Source organism: Oncorhynchus keta, chromosome 30 (assembly GCF_023373465.1).
Source record: "Oncorhynchus keta strain PuntledgeMale-10-30-2019 chromosome 30, Oket_V2, whole genome shotgun sequence".
In the NCBI taxonomy this organism is placed as follows: domain Eukaryota; kingdom Metazoa; phylum Chordata; class Actinopteri; order Salmoniformes; family Salmonidae; genus Oncorhynchus; species Oncorhynchus keta.
In genome coordinates this window covers 55,552,256-55,572,091 of record NC_068450.1, presented here as the reverse complement: position 1 = coordinate 55,572,091, position 19,836 = coordinate 55,552,256, and the positions used below count along the sequence as shown (strand labels likewise).

Here is a 19,836-nt window from a genome sequence, read left to right as displayed (position 1 = left end):
GAACGACAGACTTTTACCTTGTCATCTCGGGGATTCAATCTAGCAACCTTTCGGTTACTGGTCCAACGCGCTAACCACTAGGCTACCTCTCACCCCAATGCAGCTAGAGTAAGTGTGCCCCCATGTGACAAGATGAAGTGAAACAAAAGAGTCGCAATATATTTGTTTTTCACTCAAAAGTATTATTTTGAGAATATTTGTTCCACAAATTGTAAAATTGTTAAATGAATAGAAAACATTTTTGTAACCAACAAAGATTACTTTACACGTGTCAAGTGTAGTTGGTTTAGTTGATAAGCTGATACACAATCAAAACACAAAACATATGAATATGCGACAAAGCACGTTAAGTAGTGGTTCTTCAGACTTAGTATGAAATGATAAGGAACATTTAGTGGTTACAGTTACATTTTTAGGTAGTTACAATGATATGAATGAGCATTTATGCTGCACTGCTGCCCTCTGATGGTATGATGGTGCTACTGGAAGTGGCTCCGGGGGTGAAGTTGCCCTATAGGTACAGGTCTAGGATCAGCTTCCCCTCTCCAATCCCAACCTAACCATAAGGGAATGCAAAACTGACAAGATCAGCATCTAGGGACAACTTCAACTCTACACCATTGGAGGAGTTGCAGGTTCCGTGGCTGCAGGTTCCAGAGTGATCACATATGTTCAGGGTGGCTCTGCAGACATGTGATAAACTCCTTCACAGCTTTTCCCTCAAAGCAGATCTGGTACACAGAGGCAAACAACGGAAACCTACAAGACAAAACATTGCACTAAATCTCAATGCAGCAAGGGGTGGTTCCATTAGCAGCACTCACACATTTATTGAGGAGAGCTTCAGCTCATATTTGCAGCTAATTTGATGAAAATGTATGTGGTGAATGAGTAGAGGAATATTGGAGGAACATTTGCAAGTCATTAAATGTATTAAAGGTAGGCTCAGCGACGCACGAAGTACACAAAAATATCGGGCCACAATTTCCACAAGAGCGTTGAAGCATGAGGCTAAACGTCTTCACAATTTTCCCCATGTTGTAGTAGCGTGAAGTGGAACTGTGCCCATGCGCAGATACTCTGTGTGACTGCGCGAGGGCAAGCAAAGTCATATCGCCGAGTCTCACTTTAAGGTGAAAGAGTTGTACTCACTTGCTGATCATGTCTCTCTTCTTGAGAATTTTGAACACCTCAGCAGAGGTTTGTGGACCTTGGAGCTTCTGACCATTGAGCATCTCAGCCTCTAGCTCTTCAATAGACTGGAAGGGTATGCAACATAGTTACTTAAAGCACACACACAAGTTTCTTGAAGTGATGGATATTAATATCTTAACCGTTATCAACCTGACAAAACAGTTAAAAGTTGCACTGGTCACAGCACAGTCACATCCTTGAGTCGTGTTTGTCACCTTGGACGTCTTGGCGAAGGCCTCGGCCACCTTGCGGTTGCGCCCCCCGTAGCAGGTGGTGATCAGGTCGGCGACCCCACAGCTCTCCAGGAAGGTCACGGGGGAAACCTGGCCCTTACAGAACAGCTTGGTGAAGGCGATCATCTCCATCAGCCCAAGCCGGATCACCGCAGCCTTGGTGTTGTCCCCAAAGCCCAGACCGTCACAGAACCCAGCGCCCACCGCTACAATATTCTGGGAAGGGGAGAGTGGGGAAGGAACCATAAGGGTTATCTGCAGTTTTCTACTCTATTTCTATCAATATTATGATTCATGGTTTGTAAAAAAATAAACATTTGACAATGTGAGCAAACAAAACAGAGGTGCAATGCAATGAAACATAGGCCTCCTGTGTAAGTTACATTAATATAATAATAATATATGCCATTTAGCAGACGCTTTTATCCAAAGCGACTTACAGTCATGTGTGCATACATTCTACGTATGGGTGGTCCCGGGGATCGAACCCACTACCCTGGCGTTACAAGCGCCATGCTCTACCAACTGAGCTACAGAAGGACCATTCACAATGTAGCAGAAGTTCTTCTCTTTGAATGTAAATTGTACCTTGAGAGCCCCACAGAGTTCTACTGTGTCACTCTCCTGCACCACGGTGATCCTGAAGTTGGGAGTCTGCAGCAGCTCTTTAAAGATATGTCCATTTGCTTCGTTCTTCGCTCCTGTTTAGGTAGTGATCGAAAGTCAAGGTACACATAACTGCATCAGTGGGAGTTGCAACACAAGCCGAGGAGGACACAAAACATTACAGCACTATCCTAGATAATATTATGGAAAAATATTTTACCAATTGTGGTCTCACAGAACTTCTCATCAGCCACTTCGTTGGCAATGTTGGCCCCCATCAGGACGCTAACCTCGATTTCCAGTTTCTCACGGATGATGTCAGAGATGAGCTTCAAGCCCTCGGGACCTTCATCGATGCCCTGAATAAGGACCAGGGCAGAAAAGAGATCTTAGGCTGCCTTCAATCACTCATTTTGTAACATATACCCTAGTTACCAGCATTTGGGTGGCAGCATTTTTTTGTGACTAGGCTGCTGTTACATAATGAGTATAAAATCATAGCCATGATGATAAATTCATACAGCTGAGACTTTTCCTGAGTGATAAAGAGCCCGATATGAAGCCAGAGTAAAGTCAGACTTATACATTTTTATAGATTTTAGCAATGTTTTTTCTAAGTGAGAGCTGGTGTGAAAAAGAGCCAAATGACATTACTTTGATGAGGGATATCCCAATGGTTCCCTCTGCAATATGAGGTTTCATCTGATCACATAGCCTCCCAATGAACTGATGTGGAATGACAAAGATCAGTATGCTGGCCCCTTTCACCGCTTCTGTGATGTCTGGAACAGCAACCTGGTAAATTGGAGTGGGAAAAGATAGCATGATACACTGTACTATTCATGATGGATGTTACTATGTAGTAGCATTTATCGTGAATCTACATTACGCAGTGGAGGCTGCTGAGGGGACGACGGCTCATAGTAATGGCTGGAACGGAGCGAATGGAATGGCGTCAGGCACGTAGAGACCATGGGTTTGATAACAATCCATTTTTTTCCCGCTCCAGCCATTACCGCGATCCCGTCCTCCCCGATCAAGGTGCCACCAACCTCCTGTGATTACAATATGTTATGTGATGTTATTTTGTTACAGGGTCGTTTAAGGAATTGACACAAGGGGCGGCTGGATACAATAACACACGCATTAAGTCTTGGCATAGTGGGAAGCAAGGTATGTCAGACTGGTAGGCCGTTCAGAGAATGCCAACTACCTTAATCATCTACCCATGAAGGTATATTCTGGCCGGGGGAGTTTTGTTAAGAGCCCCGACACTCGTTCTGAACGTTAACATGCATCACTTGCAGTACGGTTTTGGAAATATAAGGAAAGTATCTTTCATAGCAGCAAAAATGTATATCCAAAAAAGTCTAAATTACTACACACCTTTTATAGTATGTCTGGGAATTTCCAGGGACCTCACAATACCATATTATCACGATATTTAGGTGCCAATACGATATGTATTGCAAATCTATGTTTTGAGATTCGATACTGTGATTTTATTGCGATTGGATGTGCCAAACGGTTCACCATATAGCTGCAGAGGGACAAGCAAGAACATGAGAAAATTAGTTTGGATCAGTCAGGGAAATAAAAGTGCTTAAAACAAATTGGCTCCCTACTTAAAAAAGGAGATGGAGAACAAGCTAGGAAAACAAGCTAAGGAAAACTACAGGACGACTAACAAAGAAATCATATTGCGATAATGTCAAAACTACATGATTTATTGTCAAAAATAATATCCTGATATGTAACTGTCTAGATTTCTTACCCCAGCACTATTTTATAAGGTTAGGGTTTGTGTTCCCATATGGCCATGTTACAGCACTTTACTAATGGAAGGCAGAGAAGACCACCTGTGCTAATTAGATATCTAGCGTGCTTGAAAACCTGTGTGTCTGAGTAACTGGAAAGTAAGTGTAGTTTTGTCGTCTGGAGGAACACATTTGGCATGATATTGATCCCATACTTTGCATACATACAGCCCTATGGTTCAGTGCAAACCTGATACAGTAAGCGGATCTTTTTTTTATGTGAAAGATTATTTCTCACTGATATGAAAGATAATTCCATGTTTCAAAAAACGCATTGCATGCGATGATTATTGACGTTTCTGAACTTTAAAACAAAGAGGGGATTGTAGTTTACATGGGCCCACCGGTAAACAGTGCTTATAGCTGAGAACCTTAGGGATAAAGCAGAATGCCTTAGGTTCTTGTGAACAACCCCAGACGGATATGTTATCATCTCTGTATAGGTCAAACTTCATTCATCTTATCTGTGTGTATCCTTTTACACAACCACAAAGCATGTCCGGAGATAACGTTAACTCCAGATGTATTGCCCAACTCAATGATTTGTAATCTTGAGGCAAAAATCTAATATTAAACCAAACTAACCACATTTTTGGGAAGCTTGTGACCCGGTAGGTATTTGACGTTCTCATGCTCTGTGTTGATGATTTCTGTTAACTTTTTGCCATCGATCATCTCTTCAAACACCCACATGTTAACAATGGGGTCAAACCTGTTGGATCCCTTTGCATTGTGACCAACGATTTTGGCTATCGCAGAGCCCCTAGGAGATGATGAAAACGGATTAGATTGGAGGGCAATGGAATAACACCATTCATATTTTCAAAATCCCAGTCGCAAAATGAACAACATGCTAAATATATCTTGGGGGTACCATAACCAGATTATAACAGTACACGGAATGGTTTGCATATACCCAAGCCTGCATTCAAAGATTGTAAATCAAACTTCTGTTTGATATTCTATGAAATTACATTGCAAGTTGTCAATTTAGCCAAATATGAGCACTTAGTTGGCTACATTATGAATCAATGAGTGGAATTCATGATACAATTCTGTCGAATGCAGGCACATGCAAATAGAGAAAGCCCATAAATATACCAGTTTCCGGATCCAACGATGCACACTTTCTTAGCAGGCATTTTTAAGGTAGAGTAGCAGCCACGATTCCTTGAACAGTGTTAAGGGATCAGTAAAATGCCGTGTTTATAACTATGTCCATAACTTCCTTATACGCCCTAGTCGTGTGGGCAGCACATTCTTTTTTTAGCACACCGCCCTTTTACCCTGTATATAAAAGAGGGGAAAGGTTTGTACAGGTTAGATAACAGTAGGGTTATTCTGGGTGTGTCACCACGACGAACCTGTAATGACAAGTATGGAGAGACATTTATCCATGGAGAAAGTCCGATAATTTTCTCGATTTGCCGAGCTCGGGGGAGATACACAATTCTCACTGTTTGTCATGCAACACGACTGAAATATGTGCCGGCGGTAGCTCGATGGGGTATGTGCAGGATATATTTGAAGACGTGTTCTATTTCGACAACTGCAACCTATTACGGAAAAACTTTGTATGCCACAAATGTCCCTATTGTTTTGCCAATGCGGAAGTCCTTTCATGGAATTGAATCACATGACTCCAGTTCCGTGTCGCGTCATCGTGAAGCCTGTTAGCAGCGATTTGGATCATGTAAACCCCAAGCTCACGACCTCGCTAGCTAGCACGCCACTGTTTTTACAAGAATATATTGTGATGGATTACTTAATCAGTCGTTTAGATAGTTTCTCATTAACGATAGCTATGGTTTCTAAAGCCATAAACTGAATAAATCCATCTGAGCAAGGCCTTCAAGTTAGCAAATCAGACTAGAGATTGCTGTGTGACTAGTTGTCAAGCTAGCTAACGTTTCTGGCAAGGTTTGTAGCTTGTTAGCTAGCTATAACGTTGGCTATGACTATGCAAGGAGAAACCGTCACGGCAATACGAATATCGGACAGTGAAGGGAAACTGGATGTCTTTCCCCAGAAAGGGACGCCTGGTAGTTCTGGGAGAGGGAGTTCTAAAGGCTGGCAGTACAGGTATGATGACTGTCTAGCTAGCTAGGCTAATTATCTGGCTAACCAATCGTGCAAACCTAGTTAGCTGCAGTGATTTGTTTGGTTAATAGGCAGTGCAACACACATCTTCAGTTGGTAACGTTAACTAGGAAGCCCTTGGTCAAACGTTAGCTGTCTAGCCGGCTATGGTTTCTCGCTTTTTCTAGCTGAGCTTACTGACTTAACTATTAGTGAACAGGCTAGTCAGAGTTGGATCAGAGGTTCATCTGGAGTTGAACTTTGCCAACCCATTGATGTTATTGTAGCATAACTATCGTGTTTGCTAACTGTCAATCATTTGCTCAATCTCTGCTCTATTCAGTGACCACATGGAAAATATTGACGGTTACCTGATGAAATACACCAACCTGGTAACAGGATGGCAATATAGGTGAGTGGGCAGCCCAGGTTGAAGAACATTGATTAAACAGTACTTTTAATAAATGCACATAGCATTTACAATTTGATCAAATCAACTAAACATACTACTGAATTGATTCATTGCTTTGCCAACAAGCATCTTGAGCTCAGGGGCATTGGGCCAGTAACCAAAAGGTCACTGGCTCGAATCCCCGAGACGACTAGATGAGACATCTGTCTATGCCCTCGCAAGGCACCCAACCTTATTTTCTTCTATAAGTGAGGTAAATCGCTCTGTATAAGAGCGTCTGCTAAATTACTCAAATTATTTGATTGAATGTTCTGCTCTTCATGCAGGTTCTTTGTCCTCAACAATGAGGCAGGGTTGTTGGAGTACTTTGTCAATGAGCAGTCCAGGCCCCAGAAACCTCGCGGGACACTCCCCTTGGCAGGGGCGGTCATATCCCCCAGCGACGAGGACTCCCACACCTTCACGGTTAATGCCATCAGTGGGGAACAATACAAGCTCCGAGGTGAAACGCACACACACTGTCTCTCACACTCCTCACCAATCAAAAAAACAATCAAAACAGCTACAACAACTCATACGAGAGTGTCATGCTGTTTGAGTAGTCTACTACTGGACATGTATGGTTTGCATTTCATCACAATGTTATTATGTCCTCAATATATCAGTCAGTAGTTGGACAGGCAAGATGCACATCTAGTCACTGTCAGACTATTGTACCAATACTTCAGGAAGGGGAGAAAGCAGGTAAAACATATCCAAATCAATACGCGATAATGGCGGTTTTCTCATTATCCTCGGTTGACGAGGGATAACGTTGTCGTTATTGATCCATGCGGAGAGATTCACTCTGCTGCACTGTAATGTGCTCACTCTGTTCAGGCACCAAACTAAAGAAAACCAACTGAAACAGGGATGCACTAACTGAACATACCCAATAGGAATCTCATTAGAATTTTCAGTTGCAAAACATTTTGCAACCGTGTATACTAATGAATGTGACCCTGTGGTGTTGTTTCCCAGCCACGGACGCCAAAGAGAGACAGCACTGGGTGAGCCGGCTGCAGATCTGCACGCAGCACCACACTGAGGCCATGGGGAAGGTAAAGGCCAGGGCTTTTCGTCTGACACACACACTTTCACAGGCGCATATACCCAGTTGCATGCATGCATGCACACACACACACACACACACACACACACACACACAGTTGCATGCATACACGCACACACACACACAGTTGCATGCATGCACGCACACACACACACACACACAGTTGCATGCACGCACACACACACACACACACACACACACACACACAGTTGCATGCATACACACACACACACACACACAGTTGCATGCATACACACACACACACACACACACACACACACACACAGTTGCATGCACGCACACACACACACACACACACACACACACAGTTGCATGCACACACACACACAGTGCATGCATGCATGCACGCACACGCACACACACACAGTTGCATGCATGCACGCACGCACACACACACAGTTGCATGCACACACACACACACACACACACACAGTGCATGCATGCACACACACACAGTTGCATGCACACACGCACGCACGCACACACACACAGTTGCATGCACACACACACATGCACGCACACACACACACACAGTTGCATGCACGTACACACACACACACACACACACACACACACAGTGCATGCACGTACACAAACACACACAGTTGCATGCACACACACACACACACAGTTGCACAGTTGCACACACACACACACACACACACACAGTTGCATGCACGCACACACACACACACACAGTTGCACGCACACACACAGTTGCACACACACACACACAGTTGCATGCATGCATACACACACAGTTGCATGCATACACACTCACCATCACAAGCTCTTTCTCACTCACAACAATGTTTTCCCTTGATCCAGACACTCTCTACTAGCTCGTTTTGTGACCCAATTCCATTGATCGTGTCCATGGTTGCCTGTAACATGAGCTTCATAACAGAAGTGCAGAGCGGATGTCTTGTATTTAGATTAGATGTAGTAGTGTGTGTGCTTGATAATGAGAACACATTAATGGGGAACTCGAGCTACTATTCATTTAGCTTAGTCAAGACCATCCATGCCCTGGCTGCAGCAAAGCACCCCTGGGGTAGGGGGGATGTGACACTTCCTTAAAAAACAAGTTTGATCTTACGTTCCTGGCTAAAGTCAGTGAGTCTGTATCACTCAGTAGGATTTCCTTCCTAACAGATGTACATTTTCTATTGAAATACTGATGATAAGACAGAATGTGACAAACCACAAGCATGATGCAAACTCTATTCTTGGATAAATTGTGGCGTAACCATAACGACTCGATTCAGTACACTTCACATTATTGGCCTTAATTCGTCTCGCATCTTGAGCACTTGAGTTGAAGACAATCAGCATTTACAGAGCACACGGACATGACACCATAAGGTCACACAAATAGTCACAAACAAGATGGCTCCACAGGTTAAGATTCCCCTAGGTACAGATCTAGGATCTTTTCCCCCTACCACAATCCTAGCGGTAATTAGAGATCTATAACTCGTTTTAACATGGACATTTCCATTGAGTGCTTCCACCATTTTTAAAGTAGTCAACTGGTTGGGATTCCTGTAAGTTGGGAGCAATCGGCCAATGACAAAGACGTCAATGGCCTAAGCCTCAATGTCGCTGCCCATTCTCTCTCTCTCTCTCTCTCTCTCACACACACTATAATGGCAAAGATACAAAGATGAGGCCTCGATCTCTATGCTGTAACCATTAGTGAGGGAAATGCTAAACTGACCCAATATCCGAGTCTAAGGGGCAACTTTACGTACATTCCACACGCTCCAATGGTCAAAATATACTTATCTGAAGATCCTCTCACAGATGAGATTCACTCGATGACAAATTTGTTGACCATCTTGTCTTTGTCCAGAGTAACCCTCCGCCCAAGTCTCGCAGCTACTCCATGGCGTCTCAGGGGAGCGCCAGCTCGCCCCTGTCCCAGCGCAGGCCCAGCCAGAACGCTGCCTCCTTCTTCAGCATGACTCAGCTCCACAAGGGCTCCTCGCTGTACTCCTCCAAGAGGTCCCTGCTGCCCGACCATTTGCTTGATGCCAGAGAGGTAGGCTGGGGATGGGGGTGGTAGCTATTACCTCATGTACAAAAATAGAAGTGGGGTTTGGCGTAGCTTGAAGGATATTGTTGTTGTTTATCTCAGTGTTTTGTATTCTCCATCAGTTTTTTGTTGTTGTTGTCATAACTTTGCGTCTCAACAGGCATAGCTGGTGGTAGAGAGAAGAATATCTCTTCTGCCTTATTTGAAATGTATTTTGTCATAGAGGAATTCTCTTTCTACCCGTCTTACTCAGCTTTTTTTGTTTAGTGTCATTTTATGAAGATCGTTCATCTAGGACTAGGTGACAGGGACTTCTTGTTTTAATCGAATGACGGATACAGTAAGCACATTTGTACATCGGTATCGACTTACCCCTCCGGTTCCTTCCGCTCTTCTTTACTCCCAGATGATGACCCAGGCCCAGGGCCAGCACCGAGACCTGATCCAGACCATCGAGGGCCTGCCCCCGGCCGCGGGCCCCCTCTCCCCGCTAGACCAGGACCTGCTGATGCTCAAGGCCACCTCCATGGCCACCATGAACTGCCTCAACGATTGCCTGCACATCCTGCAGCTGCAGCAGGTGGCCCGCCAGAGGAGCTCCCTGGGAGGTGAGGGTGACCGCTGGGGGCCTGGAGGGGAGGGGGAGTAGGTCACTACTGGTGACAGTAATGTGTGTTCATTTATGGATGAACTCTAATGAAAAGAAAGGGATCTGTGTACATGCACTGTTAGTTTTTTCAGTGGGTAGATCTTTATTGCCAGGCTTTCTCAGATTTGCCTTCAAGCAAGGTAGAAACGGTGTAAGTTGCCTTTTCTTTGACCCATTTCTCAAAGTTAGCCGTGGAAGTCTCGAAGGTGTTTTGTTTCCAATAAGGGTTTTTAGTCATGTTTAGTTGTATGTGACATGTACTAGACACCAATCATGTGCTTGCACAACTCTACCTCACAAATCATGGAATTGCACATGTTGACCCTCCCAGTCCAGATGTACTCTGAAAGCTTTCTCCGAAAGCCGACAGTGGAATTATTTTTCCATAATTAATGAGGGAGCGGTACTTATTCTTACCGGCTGTCTAGGCTGGTAACCAGATCGCTCATTGGGTAACTTGAGTAATAACAGCTCTCCCATTAACCACCTTTCTTCCTTTTTGATCACACCGCACCATACTGACAGCCAAGAGACTTACCAAAAGTGTATGGCTGCTACTTTTGACAGAGCCAACCAGACATTGTGGAATCGGGAAAACAGTGAAAAGCCGTCACAAGTTCCCGGTTTGACGTAGGAGATCGTAAGAGATCTTGTTACCTGGCATCCATATTTCATTAGGCCCACGAACAGGACGGAACCCGGGGACCAGCCAATCAGGAAAAGTTGTCAAGGATTGTGTGGGCCGTGCTAATTTGAATGGGCCTCTCCTCCCTGCCAAACACTAACCCACCAATCAGGCGGTTTCCTGTTGGCTGGGCATAAAACGTATCTCGATACTCCCTGTGTACCGGGGATCGGGTTAATGTCTCATCCTGTAGTCCTAGGGAACTGTCAGGGGAATACGCCAGCCTGGGTCTTTCTTGAATGGTCACTGGCTACAACCTTGTTGTTTTGGTCTGGTAGCCTTAAGGGGCCTTGTAGCCTAGCATGAGTACCTCTGAGCTAAAGGTCGTGGCGGCCACCGCTGTGTCGGGTGTTACAGGGCCCACCATCGAGTGGCTGGAGCCCAAGCTGCCGGACATCCTGAAGAATGGCGGGCCCTTGGACAGCTTCAGCACCGAGGGAGGGCCGCTGGAGGGTAGCCTCCTGGAGCTCAGTGCCACGGAGCCCTGCAGTTTCTCTGGGGTAAGGACAAGGAACATTACTAGATCCAAAAAGCCTTTTCCCACTATCGAGCCAAACTACTGACCTGATGCTGTATGTATCAAGAGCTCAGAGTCGGAGTGGCCTGGTTACGCATCCATTATAGTTACTGGAACTGTGCTAGAAAGGTCGACGTGAAAAGAAAGTATTTGAAAAGTGATTGGCGTATCTCTTTGGACAGGACAATCTGACTTCAGTACTTTTTATTTAATAATTAAATGTATAGCATTGTTTCCAATGATCAATTTGTCAATCCATGGTCAGGTGAGGAGGACGGTAAATATAACTAAAGGCCTTTTATTTTCAATCATAGCTTTTTCTTGTAGGTACTTCAGCTTGACTGTTTTTCAAGATGCAAGCCACAACTTATGTTGTTCTCAACGTAAATATTGTTGTATCCCCTGCCAGGAGGAGATTGACGGGGAGGACGAGGTGGAGGACGCGTTCACGGAAAAGGAGGAGGAACTGGGGGCGGTGGAGGAGGAACGCAGTGTCATCCTACACCTGCTCTCGCAGCTCAAGCTGGGCATGGACCTCACACGGGTAGGTCAAGTTCCACAACGCTCACACCGCCTGAAACATATGGCTGGACCAAGGCCCAGCCTGAAACATGCATCAGGCTGGACCAAGGCCCAGATAGACAGACTGTAGTGGTGTCTTGTTTCCCGTCCTCTGATTGGCTAATGTAAAGGACTGCATATTGCAGTTAAGAAATGCCTCTGTTTGTTGTTTCGCTTTTCTTGCTGACTTCATGGTAGAGTTAGGTGATATGGACTAAAATCCATATTGCGATTTAAATTGCTTGAATTAATGCGATAACAATAAATAGAACGATGCGTTCTAAAAGTTAATGTGCACCAGTTTTTATTTGCGTTAACTTTTAAACTAATACCACTAGTTTGATGGTTTTAGCCATAAGTTGTCCCATTAACAATCCTCCATATTAGCAACCGTATTTAATTTCAGACTTCACATTTCTCTAATATAGGCTACAAAATGCCTGCTATAAGTGATCTGTATGGTCGGCGTCGATCATTTTCGATTATCGTCTCGGCTCTACTTCAGTGAAATTCCGTTTCCCATGGTTAGCAGCTAGTGTCGGCTCAAAGCCTGTGTGTCGGATAGTAGTTAGTCAAGACATAAAAAGAGAATGTGCTCTCAAATTCCAATTGAAGCTTTAAAAAGAAAAATCTTTACCTCATAGCTACATGTCATTATAGATCACATACTAGATTATTGAACAATTGTCAATGACCCAACCTGCTTTATTAAAGGTCATAAATAGTTCTATCTCCTCAGGTGGTGCTGCCCACCTTCATCCTGGAGAAGCGCTCCTTGCTAGAGATGTACGCTGACTTCATGTCCCACCCGGACCTGTTCGTAGCCATCACAGACGGCCAAGGGCCCGAGGAGCGCATGGTGCGCTTCGTTGAGTACTACCTCACCTCCTTCCACGAGGGCCGCAAGGGCGCCATCGCCAAGAAGCCCTATAACCCCATCATCGGCGAGAGCTTCCACTGCTCCTGGAGGGTGCCCAGGTCAGGGGAACCCGCCAAGGATGCCCCCTCGCCCCCCTCTCCTCCCCAGGGAAGCCCCACCACCGAGGGGGAGGACGGTAGTTACCAGTTGCGCTTCGTAGCTGAGCAGGTGTCCCATCACCCGCCCGTGTCGGGCTTCTACGCCGAGTGCCCCGAGAGGCGGATGTGTGTCAACACCCACGTGTGGACCAAGAGCAAGTTCATGGGCATGTCCATCGGGGTGTCCATGATCGGGGAAGGTAAGGCCGGCTAGAGACTGAGTATCGATTATTGCACCTGGTTTGAAATGGAGAGACTCGGTAAGGGATTAGGCCTACTTCCTTCAGACCAATGTCAAAGGGAGAGTGGACATTTCTTCCATACAGGAAGTAATTATTGTTGAGTCTTTTGACTTCAAACCTCTGCCTAAAAGTGATCTGTAATGGGAACAGGATACAAGGTATAAACCTTACAGTAATCTGTATGTGTAGGCTGTCTGTACCTGCTGGAGCATGACGAGGAGTACACCTTCACGCTTCCCTGTGCATACGCCCGCTCCATCCTTACCGTGCCCTGGGTGGAACTGGGGGGAAAGGTTAACGTGAACTGCACCAAGTCGGGATACTCCGCAGTCATCACCTTCCAGACCAAGCCCTTCTACGGAGGCAAGCTGCACAAGTGAGTGCCCCTCACAGAGCACACATGCAGAGGAATTTCTAATGCTTTCATTAAATTGTTACATTGGCTTTATGTCCCTGTGCCGTTACAGCTTCATATAGTTAGTTCCATGTTATGTTACTGTGTGTGTTTAGATTTAAATAATTACATTTTTATGGATCCTAGGACTCCCTAGAAAACTGTGACGGTAAGGAGTGGAGTGGATTATCCTGGCTAAAGAAAGATTAATTTAAATTGAGTTAATAAACAAGTGCTTGAATAATTGACAAAAGCCACAACTCTTTGAAGTGACCTCAAAATTGTTTTGCATAGTTTGCGCATAGAGGCTGTGATTGGTTGATATCGTTGACCGTGTGTCCTGCTCTCGTGGCGCCTCACGCAGGGTGACGGCGGAGGTAAAGCACAACGCCACCAGCGCCGTGGTGTGCCGCGTGCAGGGCGAGTGGAACGGCGTGCTCGAGTTCAGCTACCAGAACGGCGACACGTGCATGGTGGACGTCACCAAGCTGCCCGTCACCAAGAAGCGCGTGCGCCCCAACGACAAGCAAGGACCAACTGAATCGAGGTTAGACCAAAAAGTCCATCACATTGTCATTAATATGCAGAGATTTGTTTCCGACGCTTTCAGGTGAGGTTGTGGCATAGATGAGGACTGTAGATGAAAAACAAGCCGTGTAGCTAATTATGTCTCCTCTGTTGATGATTGTGCCTTGTACCATTTGAATAGTCGTGATGTAAATAGATAACTCTGTTTTTAGGCGCCTGTGGCAGCATGTAACCGAGTCGCTGCGTCAGAAGGACATTGAGAAGGCCACGGAGTACAAGAGGATCCTGGAGGAGCGACAGAGGACCGAGGAGAGACACCGCACTGAGACCGAGACCCCATGGAGGACCAGATATTTTGAGAGCGAGGTACGTAAGAACATCGTCTTGACAAACCTTTTCATATTTGGCGCGCTTGCTTCAGTAAGACCTGGGGGAGCTCTGGACAGACATGCTTTTGGACAGCTGAAGCAGGCACGCACATTTTCTTCAGGAAACGTTCTATCGTTGTTTCGTTAAGCGGTCAGACATTTTGACACCCAGTTTTGCTAGAAGAATGCAAGGATCATGGACACATGATATCTAATGAGGCATTTACAGTTTATATTCAGGAATCAATGGATTTTATAATGGATTCTCTTCTGTCAGACATTTATACGTTGAAATGACAACTGCGTAGCAGGAAATCTTAGCTTGTACTTTTTATAATTGTTTTTGTCATGTTTTCTATTCTTTCCTCCTCTCTGTGTTAGGGCGAAGGCTGGATGTATCACAAACCACTGTGGAAAACACCCACTCTGAAAACTTAGTCCTACCGGTCAGTGAGATCTATCATCGAGAACGGGTGTAGCCACGAGACTGACGCTCTCTTTTGGTTTGTGTGTGTGTGTGCGCGAATGTGTGGGGTTATTTCCTAAACGGTCGAGGTAAAGCGCGACCTCCACTTACATACATACGGATGCAAAGGTATTGGGGAAAGCCCTGTAACGTGATGACAAGCTATATAGTTTCATCTCCCACTCGATGTACAACTCAAACCTCAAGATAGTAAGGTACAGGCTTTTGTGCTGATGATGACTTTTTGTATAATCCACTCTGAATGAGGACATTTCTCCTTGGAACAGATACAAGGTACTCCATTTACGCCGCCTTCACAATCGTATGACGACGCGCTCGTTTGGGTTGTTTTTAAAGTGTTCAAGGATCACGATTCAGAGGGGAGTTTTTTTTTTTACAGTGATGTCGCACACGAGACCGAGAATGGAAGTGCATCTTTCAAAGTACATCGATTGATGTTTGACGGTGTGAACTGGATAGCTGTATTTTTGGGATATGTTTGGCAAGGCCTGGGTCATGTTCATTAGGGCATGCGACAGAATGTTTTAAAACGCAATTCAACGGTAAATTAGTTATTGGATAAGTACATACAGTCCCTCCCTTTTTGACTTTTCTTCCGTTTGGTGCCTAATGAACATGACCCTGCACATATTATGTCACAGCTTGGATAAGACACACACACACACACACACACACACACACAACCTGTCACTACAATGAACAAGTTTATAATTGGGACAATGTTCCTGAATTCATACTGTAGGTAATTAATGACATTACTCCTTTGGTTTTGCACACACTTCTCCATTTGGATGATTCCATTGTTCAAAATGATTGACAAGGTTTGTTTGGCATGATAGTATTTTTAACGATTTAGGCCCCCCCAAAGTGGATGCATTTGTTGATATGCGATGTATGATAAAGTAACAATGATTCCTTTCGCAGTCCCAAAGGGATATAGTCCACCTCCCTGGAGGCATTGTGGGAAATGGAACGCATGATGAGCAAAGTGTTTTTGTGTACTGCAAGTATTATTATACTCTGGTTACTATGTCTGAATTCCACAAATTTGTTTTCATATGCAAACACATGTTTTACTTATTTTTCTGGTTCAAAATGAATGTTAATCTCCTGGATATCTGTCTGTTCTGATTTTTAAGAGCAGAATATACCTTTAATATCGTCACCTTATTAGTTGGTTTTGAATGAGATTGCTCCCTCGTGGTGGTTCTATTAAAAAGCTACAGTTATCACATTTTTCACCCCCCCCAATGTATGAAATACACAACACTAGTTGAGTCTCAACACCAATGCAGTCAATATCAGCCTGGAAAGGTTCTCCCAACCCCTTATTTGATAGGCAGAATGCGAAGAGAAGAGCATGGGATTTGATTTTTAACTCTGCATTGATAAGCTACTCTATCCACGTCATGGTGCCTTAATCACTCTTCCTGTGTGCTTCTTCCAGTCCAAGAGTATAGCATACCCCCCCCCCCCAGGGCCGGATTACCGGATTTGGAAGTCAGCTAATTTATAGCAGTTTCGTACTGCTATTCTACACATTTTGGCATGAGCCTGAGAACAATTAGCTGTTTTAAAGCTATATTGAGGCAATTCTACACATTATGCTATCTGGGGGTTCCCCGACCTCCAAGGGGAACCAACCCCTTGAGGTCGGGGATGCCGGGGCACGTGCCCTGCGTGCCAGTTCTGTAATCTAGCCCTGTTTTGTTTCCCCCATCACCGCTATGAATGATGCAATAGTATGTAAATATTGGTTGTTTTGAGGGTAGTTGTTGCATTCTTTCCTGGTTTGAAGAAAGACATGTTAGAAGCGCAGACCCCTGAATGGTGTTATACATGTTGACTTTGTTGTTTGGAATATTACTCGTTTGTCTTGCTGACCTGTGAAATGCACTGACATTGAAGGAAACATGACTCCTTGTAGACCAAGATATGTGTGGTAATGAATGATTAAATAAATTGCCTATCAATTGAGTATCGTGTTAACTCTTTCGCCCCCCCCCAAAAAAAGCACTGCGCATTCAACAGTAATATTTAATAACCCAATACATTTCCCTTATTGACCGTGCGTGTCTAGTGGACCACAATCAATACAGGGAAGCTACCTTTCTCTACAATTGTGTGTTTGCCTTACATGGCTAGCAGTTTAGGTTGGGCATAAGTTCGAAACCCTCTTCAATATTCCTTATGAAAAGAAGCACACTTTTAAAAATATATATATATTTTTGTCATCTTAATCACCGGAGAACTGTCGTCACCACTCACAAAATGCCTTAATCTTTGATTGTGGTTTCTCCCTTCGGTCTCATATGCCAGATCAAATGTTATTAGTCACATGCGCAGACCTTACAGTGAAATGCTTACTTACGAGCCCCTATCCAACAATGCAGTTTCCCAAAAAATATGGCTAAGAATAAGCGAAAAGTAACAAGTAATTAAAGAGCAGCAGTAAAATAGCAATAGCGAGACTATATACAGGGGGGTACCGATAGAGTCGAATTGCGGGGGCACCGGTTAGTTGTATGTACATGTAGGTAGAGTGACTATGCGTAGATGACAGAGTAGTAGTGGTGTAAAGAGTTACTGAGCATGCACTGCTGAGGGGCGGATGTGTTACCTACCCTTACCACCGGAGGGCGGCCCGTCGGGAAGTCCAGGATCCAGTTGCAGATGGAGGTGTTTAGTCCAAGGGTCCTTAGCTTATTGATGAGCTTTGAGGGCACTATATGGTGTTGAACGCTGAGCTGTAGTCAATGAATAGCAGTCTCACATAGATGTTCCTTTTGTCCAGGTGGGAAAGGGCAGTGTGGAGTGCAATAGAGATGGCATCATCTGTTGGGGCGGTATGCAAATTGGAGTGGGTCCAGGGTTTCTGGGATGATGGTGATGATGTGAGCCAGATTGGAACAATTCGTGAAACATTTACAACAATCCTGACAGCAAAATGGTGTTTTGCTCATCTGATTATCCTCATATGCATGCTCGTGACTGCCCGTGCTCAAAGATCTGCTACTGAAGCAACAATATGATTTCCCTCATATGCGTAGTCAGACTACGGCCATGCAGAAATGATTTGCCGCAATAATGACAAATGAGGCTTCACCCCTTTTTGAATCCTAATGTGAGAACTCCGACTACCACTATGATCAAAACATTTTCTACAGACCTGGCAGCAATATGATTTCTCCCCTATGTGAATCCTCGTGAATTTTCAGACCAGTGCCAAAATGAAAACAATTGTCACAATCGTTACACCTAAATATTTTATCCCCTGTGTGGATCCTCATGTGATAAGTCAGATACCGAACTTCAGAAAAACACTTGCCACACTCACCAGTGATGCTGTTTCTCTCCTGTGCCTTCCTATGCGATTAGAAATGTCAAGCCAAGTGAATACTTTGCCACAGTCTTGACAGTGAATGAGTTTCTCTCCTGTGTGAATCTTCCTATAACACTTACATGCACGAGCAAAACATTTGTCACAATCCTGACAGTGATATGATTTCTCCCGTGTGGGTCCTTATATGAGAATCCAGACATCCCCCTGAGGACAACATTTGCCACAATCACAGCGATACGGTTTTGTCCCCGAGTGTAACATGAGCCTATGAGAATTCAGTTTTCCCATCTGAGTTAAATGTTCATCAATCACTACAGCAAAATGGTTTGTCCTTTGTGTGATTTCCTCATGTGCACATTTAGATTGTGGCAAATGTTTTGCTAAGATTGGCAATCACTGACATTGATGAGATGTATCTTCTCTGTGACTCCTCTTTTGCACTTGTGATTTCAGATCCATCGAATTTTTGCCCTTGGAGCTGATTGAAGCTTTTTCCTTTTTTGTCTGCATCCGCGTCCTCTTCGATTTGTGCAGGGCCTGAGAGTCACTGGTTTTCTCTGTGGAACCCTCTTCCTTCGATTCTGTTTTGATCTGTTCAGTTGAGGCCATTCTGTCTTTGTATTCTCCTCCTGGATGATACAGAATTCCTCCTGCTCCTCTTTAATCTGTATGATGTTTGTCATCTTTCCCCAGACTGGGGCTCCACTCCTGCTTACAGTGCTGCTGCTCAGGGGAAAACTCCTCTTCAGAGACAATTAACTGCTGGAAATATGAAGGGAAGGAGAAAGGATGAATTTGAACTGAAAAGCTGATAAGACAATGTAGAAACCCTCATCTTATGGCAGGCGGTGCTCGTTCCTCAACTGACAGTGTAGATTCTTTTTTTTGTGCTATCTGATGTAAGACCATGGGGTTTCTGTTGCAGGATAAGTTCAGCCTTTTACAGCGTAATGCAAGTTGGTTCCTCACCTTGAAAGTAGTCTGCAAACTTATACCACGACTTGCTAAAAACATTTATGGAAGTGATAAAGGTAACTATGCAATGCCAAATCACCATTAAGTCATGCCAAATCAAATAATCGTTGATTTCGGAGGATTTGGCCATGAACTTTGGACTGCTATTGTCGTGGAAAATAGTGTTTTATTAGGATAGTTGGCATATTCTGCCCGTTTTAGTTTTCTGCCTCTATCCATTTAAGTTAGTAAGGAGGACACTGGCGCCTTTTGCAGCCTGAATGGAGGATGTTTAATGTACTCACTGGTAGCAGGGATATTAGTGTGGTAGCCAATATCCTTCCAAATGATAGTGGGACCCTCAAAGACCAGTAAACAGCGCTAGTGGCCTAGTGGAGCTTGCTAATTGGGTAGGCATTAGGGTTTGGAATTGTCAAGTATCTCACGATACGATATGTATTGTGATTCGATGTTCCAAACATATTGCTCAATATACTCTGTCTGATGTAGAGAGCATAAGAAAATTAGATTTTGATCAGCCATGGAAATAAAATAGCATGTTAGCTCTATTTAATGTGTT

At 44.4% G+C, this 19,836-nt stretch overlaps 2 protein-coding genes across 5 annotated transcripts; one reads left to right on the top strand and one right to left on the bottom strand.

Moving 5' to 3' along the window:
- Positions 1 to 161: 161 nt before the first annotated feature.
- Positions 162 to 5,425, bottom strand: LOC118363783 (glycerol-3-phosphate dehydrogenase [NAD(+)], cytoplasmic-like). 3 transcript variants are annotated; one of them, XM_052488618.1, is made up of 9 exons: positions 5,215 to 5,425; positions 4,952 to 5,137; positions 4,436 to 4,613; positions 2,688 to 2,828; positions 2,254 to 2,392; positions 2,016 to 2,128; positions 1,410 to 1,643; positions 1,153 to 1,259; positions 162 to 759 (listed from the first exon to the last, which is right to left on the bottom strand). In XM_052488618.1, exons 2-9 carry the CDS (start codon positions 4,990 to 4,992, stop codon positions 663 to 665), a joined length of 1,050 nt encoding a protein of 349 aa, XP_052344578.1. In that variant the 5' UTR covers positions 4,993 to 5,137; positions 5,215 to 5,425; the 3' UTR covers positions 162 to 662. The 3 variants fall into 3 exon arrangements, with proteins under 3 accessions (XP_052344578.1, XP_035600891.2, XP_035600890.2); XM_035744998.2 differs by lacking the exon at positions 4,952 to 5,137 and having other exon boundaries at positions 5,215 to 5,419; XM_035744997.2 differs by having other exon boundaries at positions 4,952 to 5,416.
- LOC118363782 (oxysterol-binding protein-related protein 11-like) lies at positions 5,208 to 16,937 on the top strand. Of its 2 annotated transcripts, none has more exons than XM_035744995.2 (13): positions 5,208 to 5,357; positions 6,273 to 6,341; positions 6,668 to 6,843; positions 7,362 to 7,441; positions 9,329 to 9,517; positions 9,918 to 10,119; positions 11,203 to 11,345; positions 11,772 to 11,906; positions 12,663 to 13,140; positions 13,372 to 13,558; positions 13,941 to 14,123; positions 14,317 to 14,470; positions 14,854 to 16,937. In XM_035744995.2, exons 1-13 carry the CDS (start codon positions 5,353 to 5,355, stop codon positions 14,908 to 14,910), a joined length of 2,058 nt encoding a protein of 685 aa, XP_035600888.1. In that variant the 5' UTR covers positions 5,208 to 5,352; the 3' UTR covers positions 14,911 to 16,937. The 2 variants fall into 2 exon arrangements, with proteins under 2 accessions (XP_035600888.1, XP_035600887.1); XM_035744994.2 differs by lacking the exon at positions 5,208 to 5,357 and adding an exon at positions 5,549 to 5,932.
- The last annotated feature ends 2,899 nt before the right edge of the window (positions 16,938 to 19,836 follow it).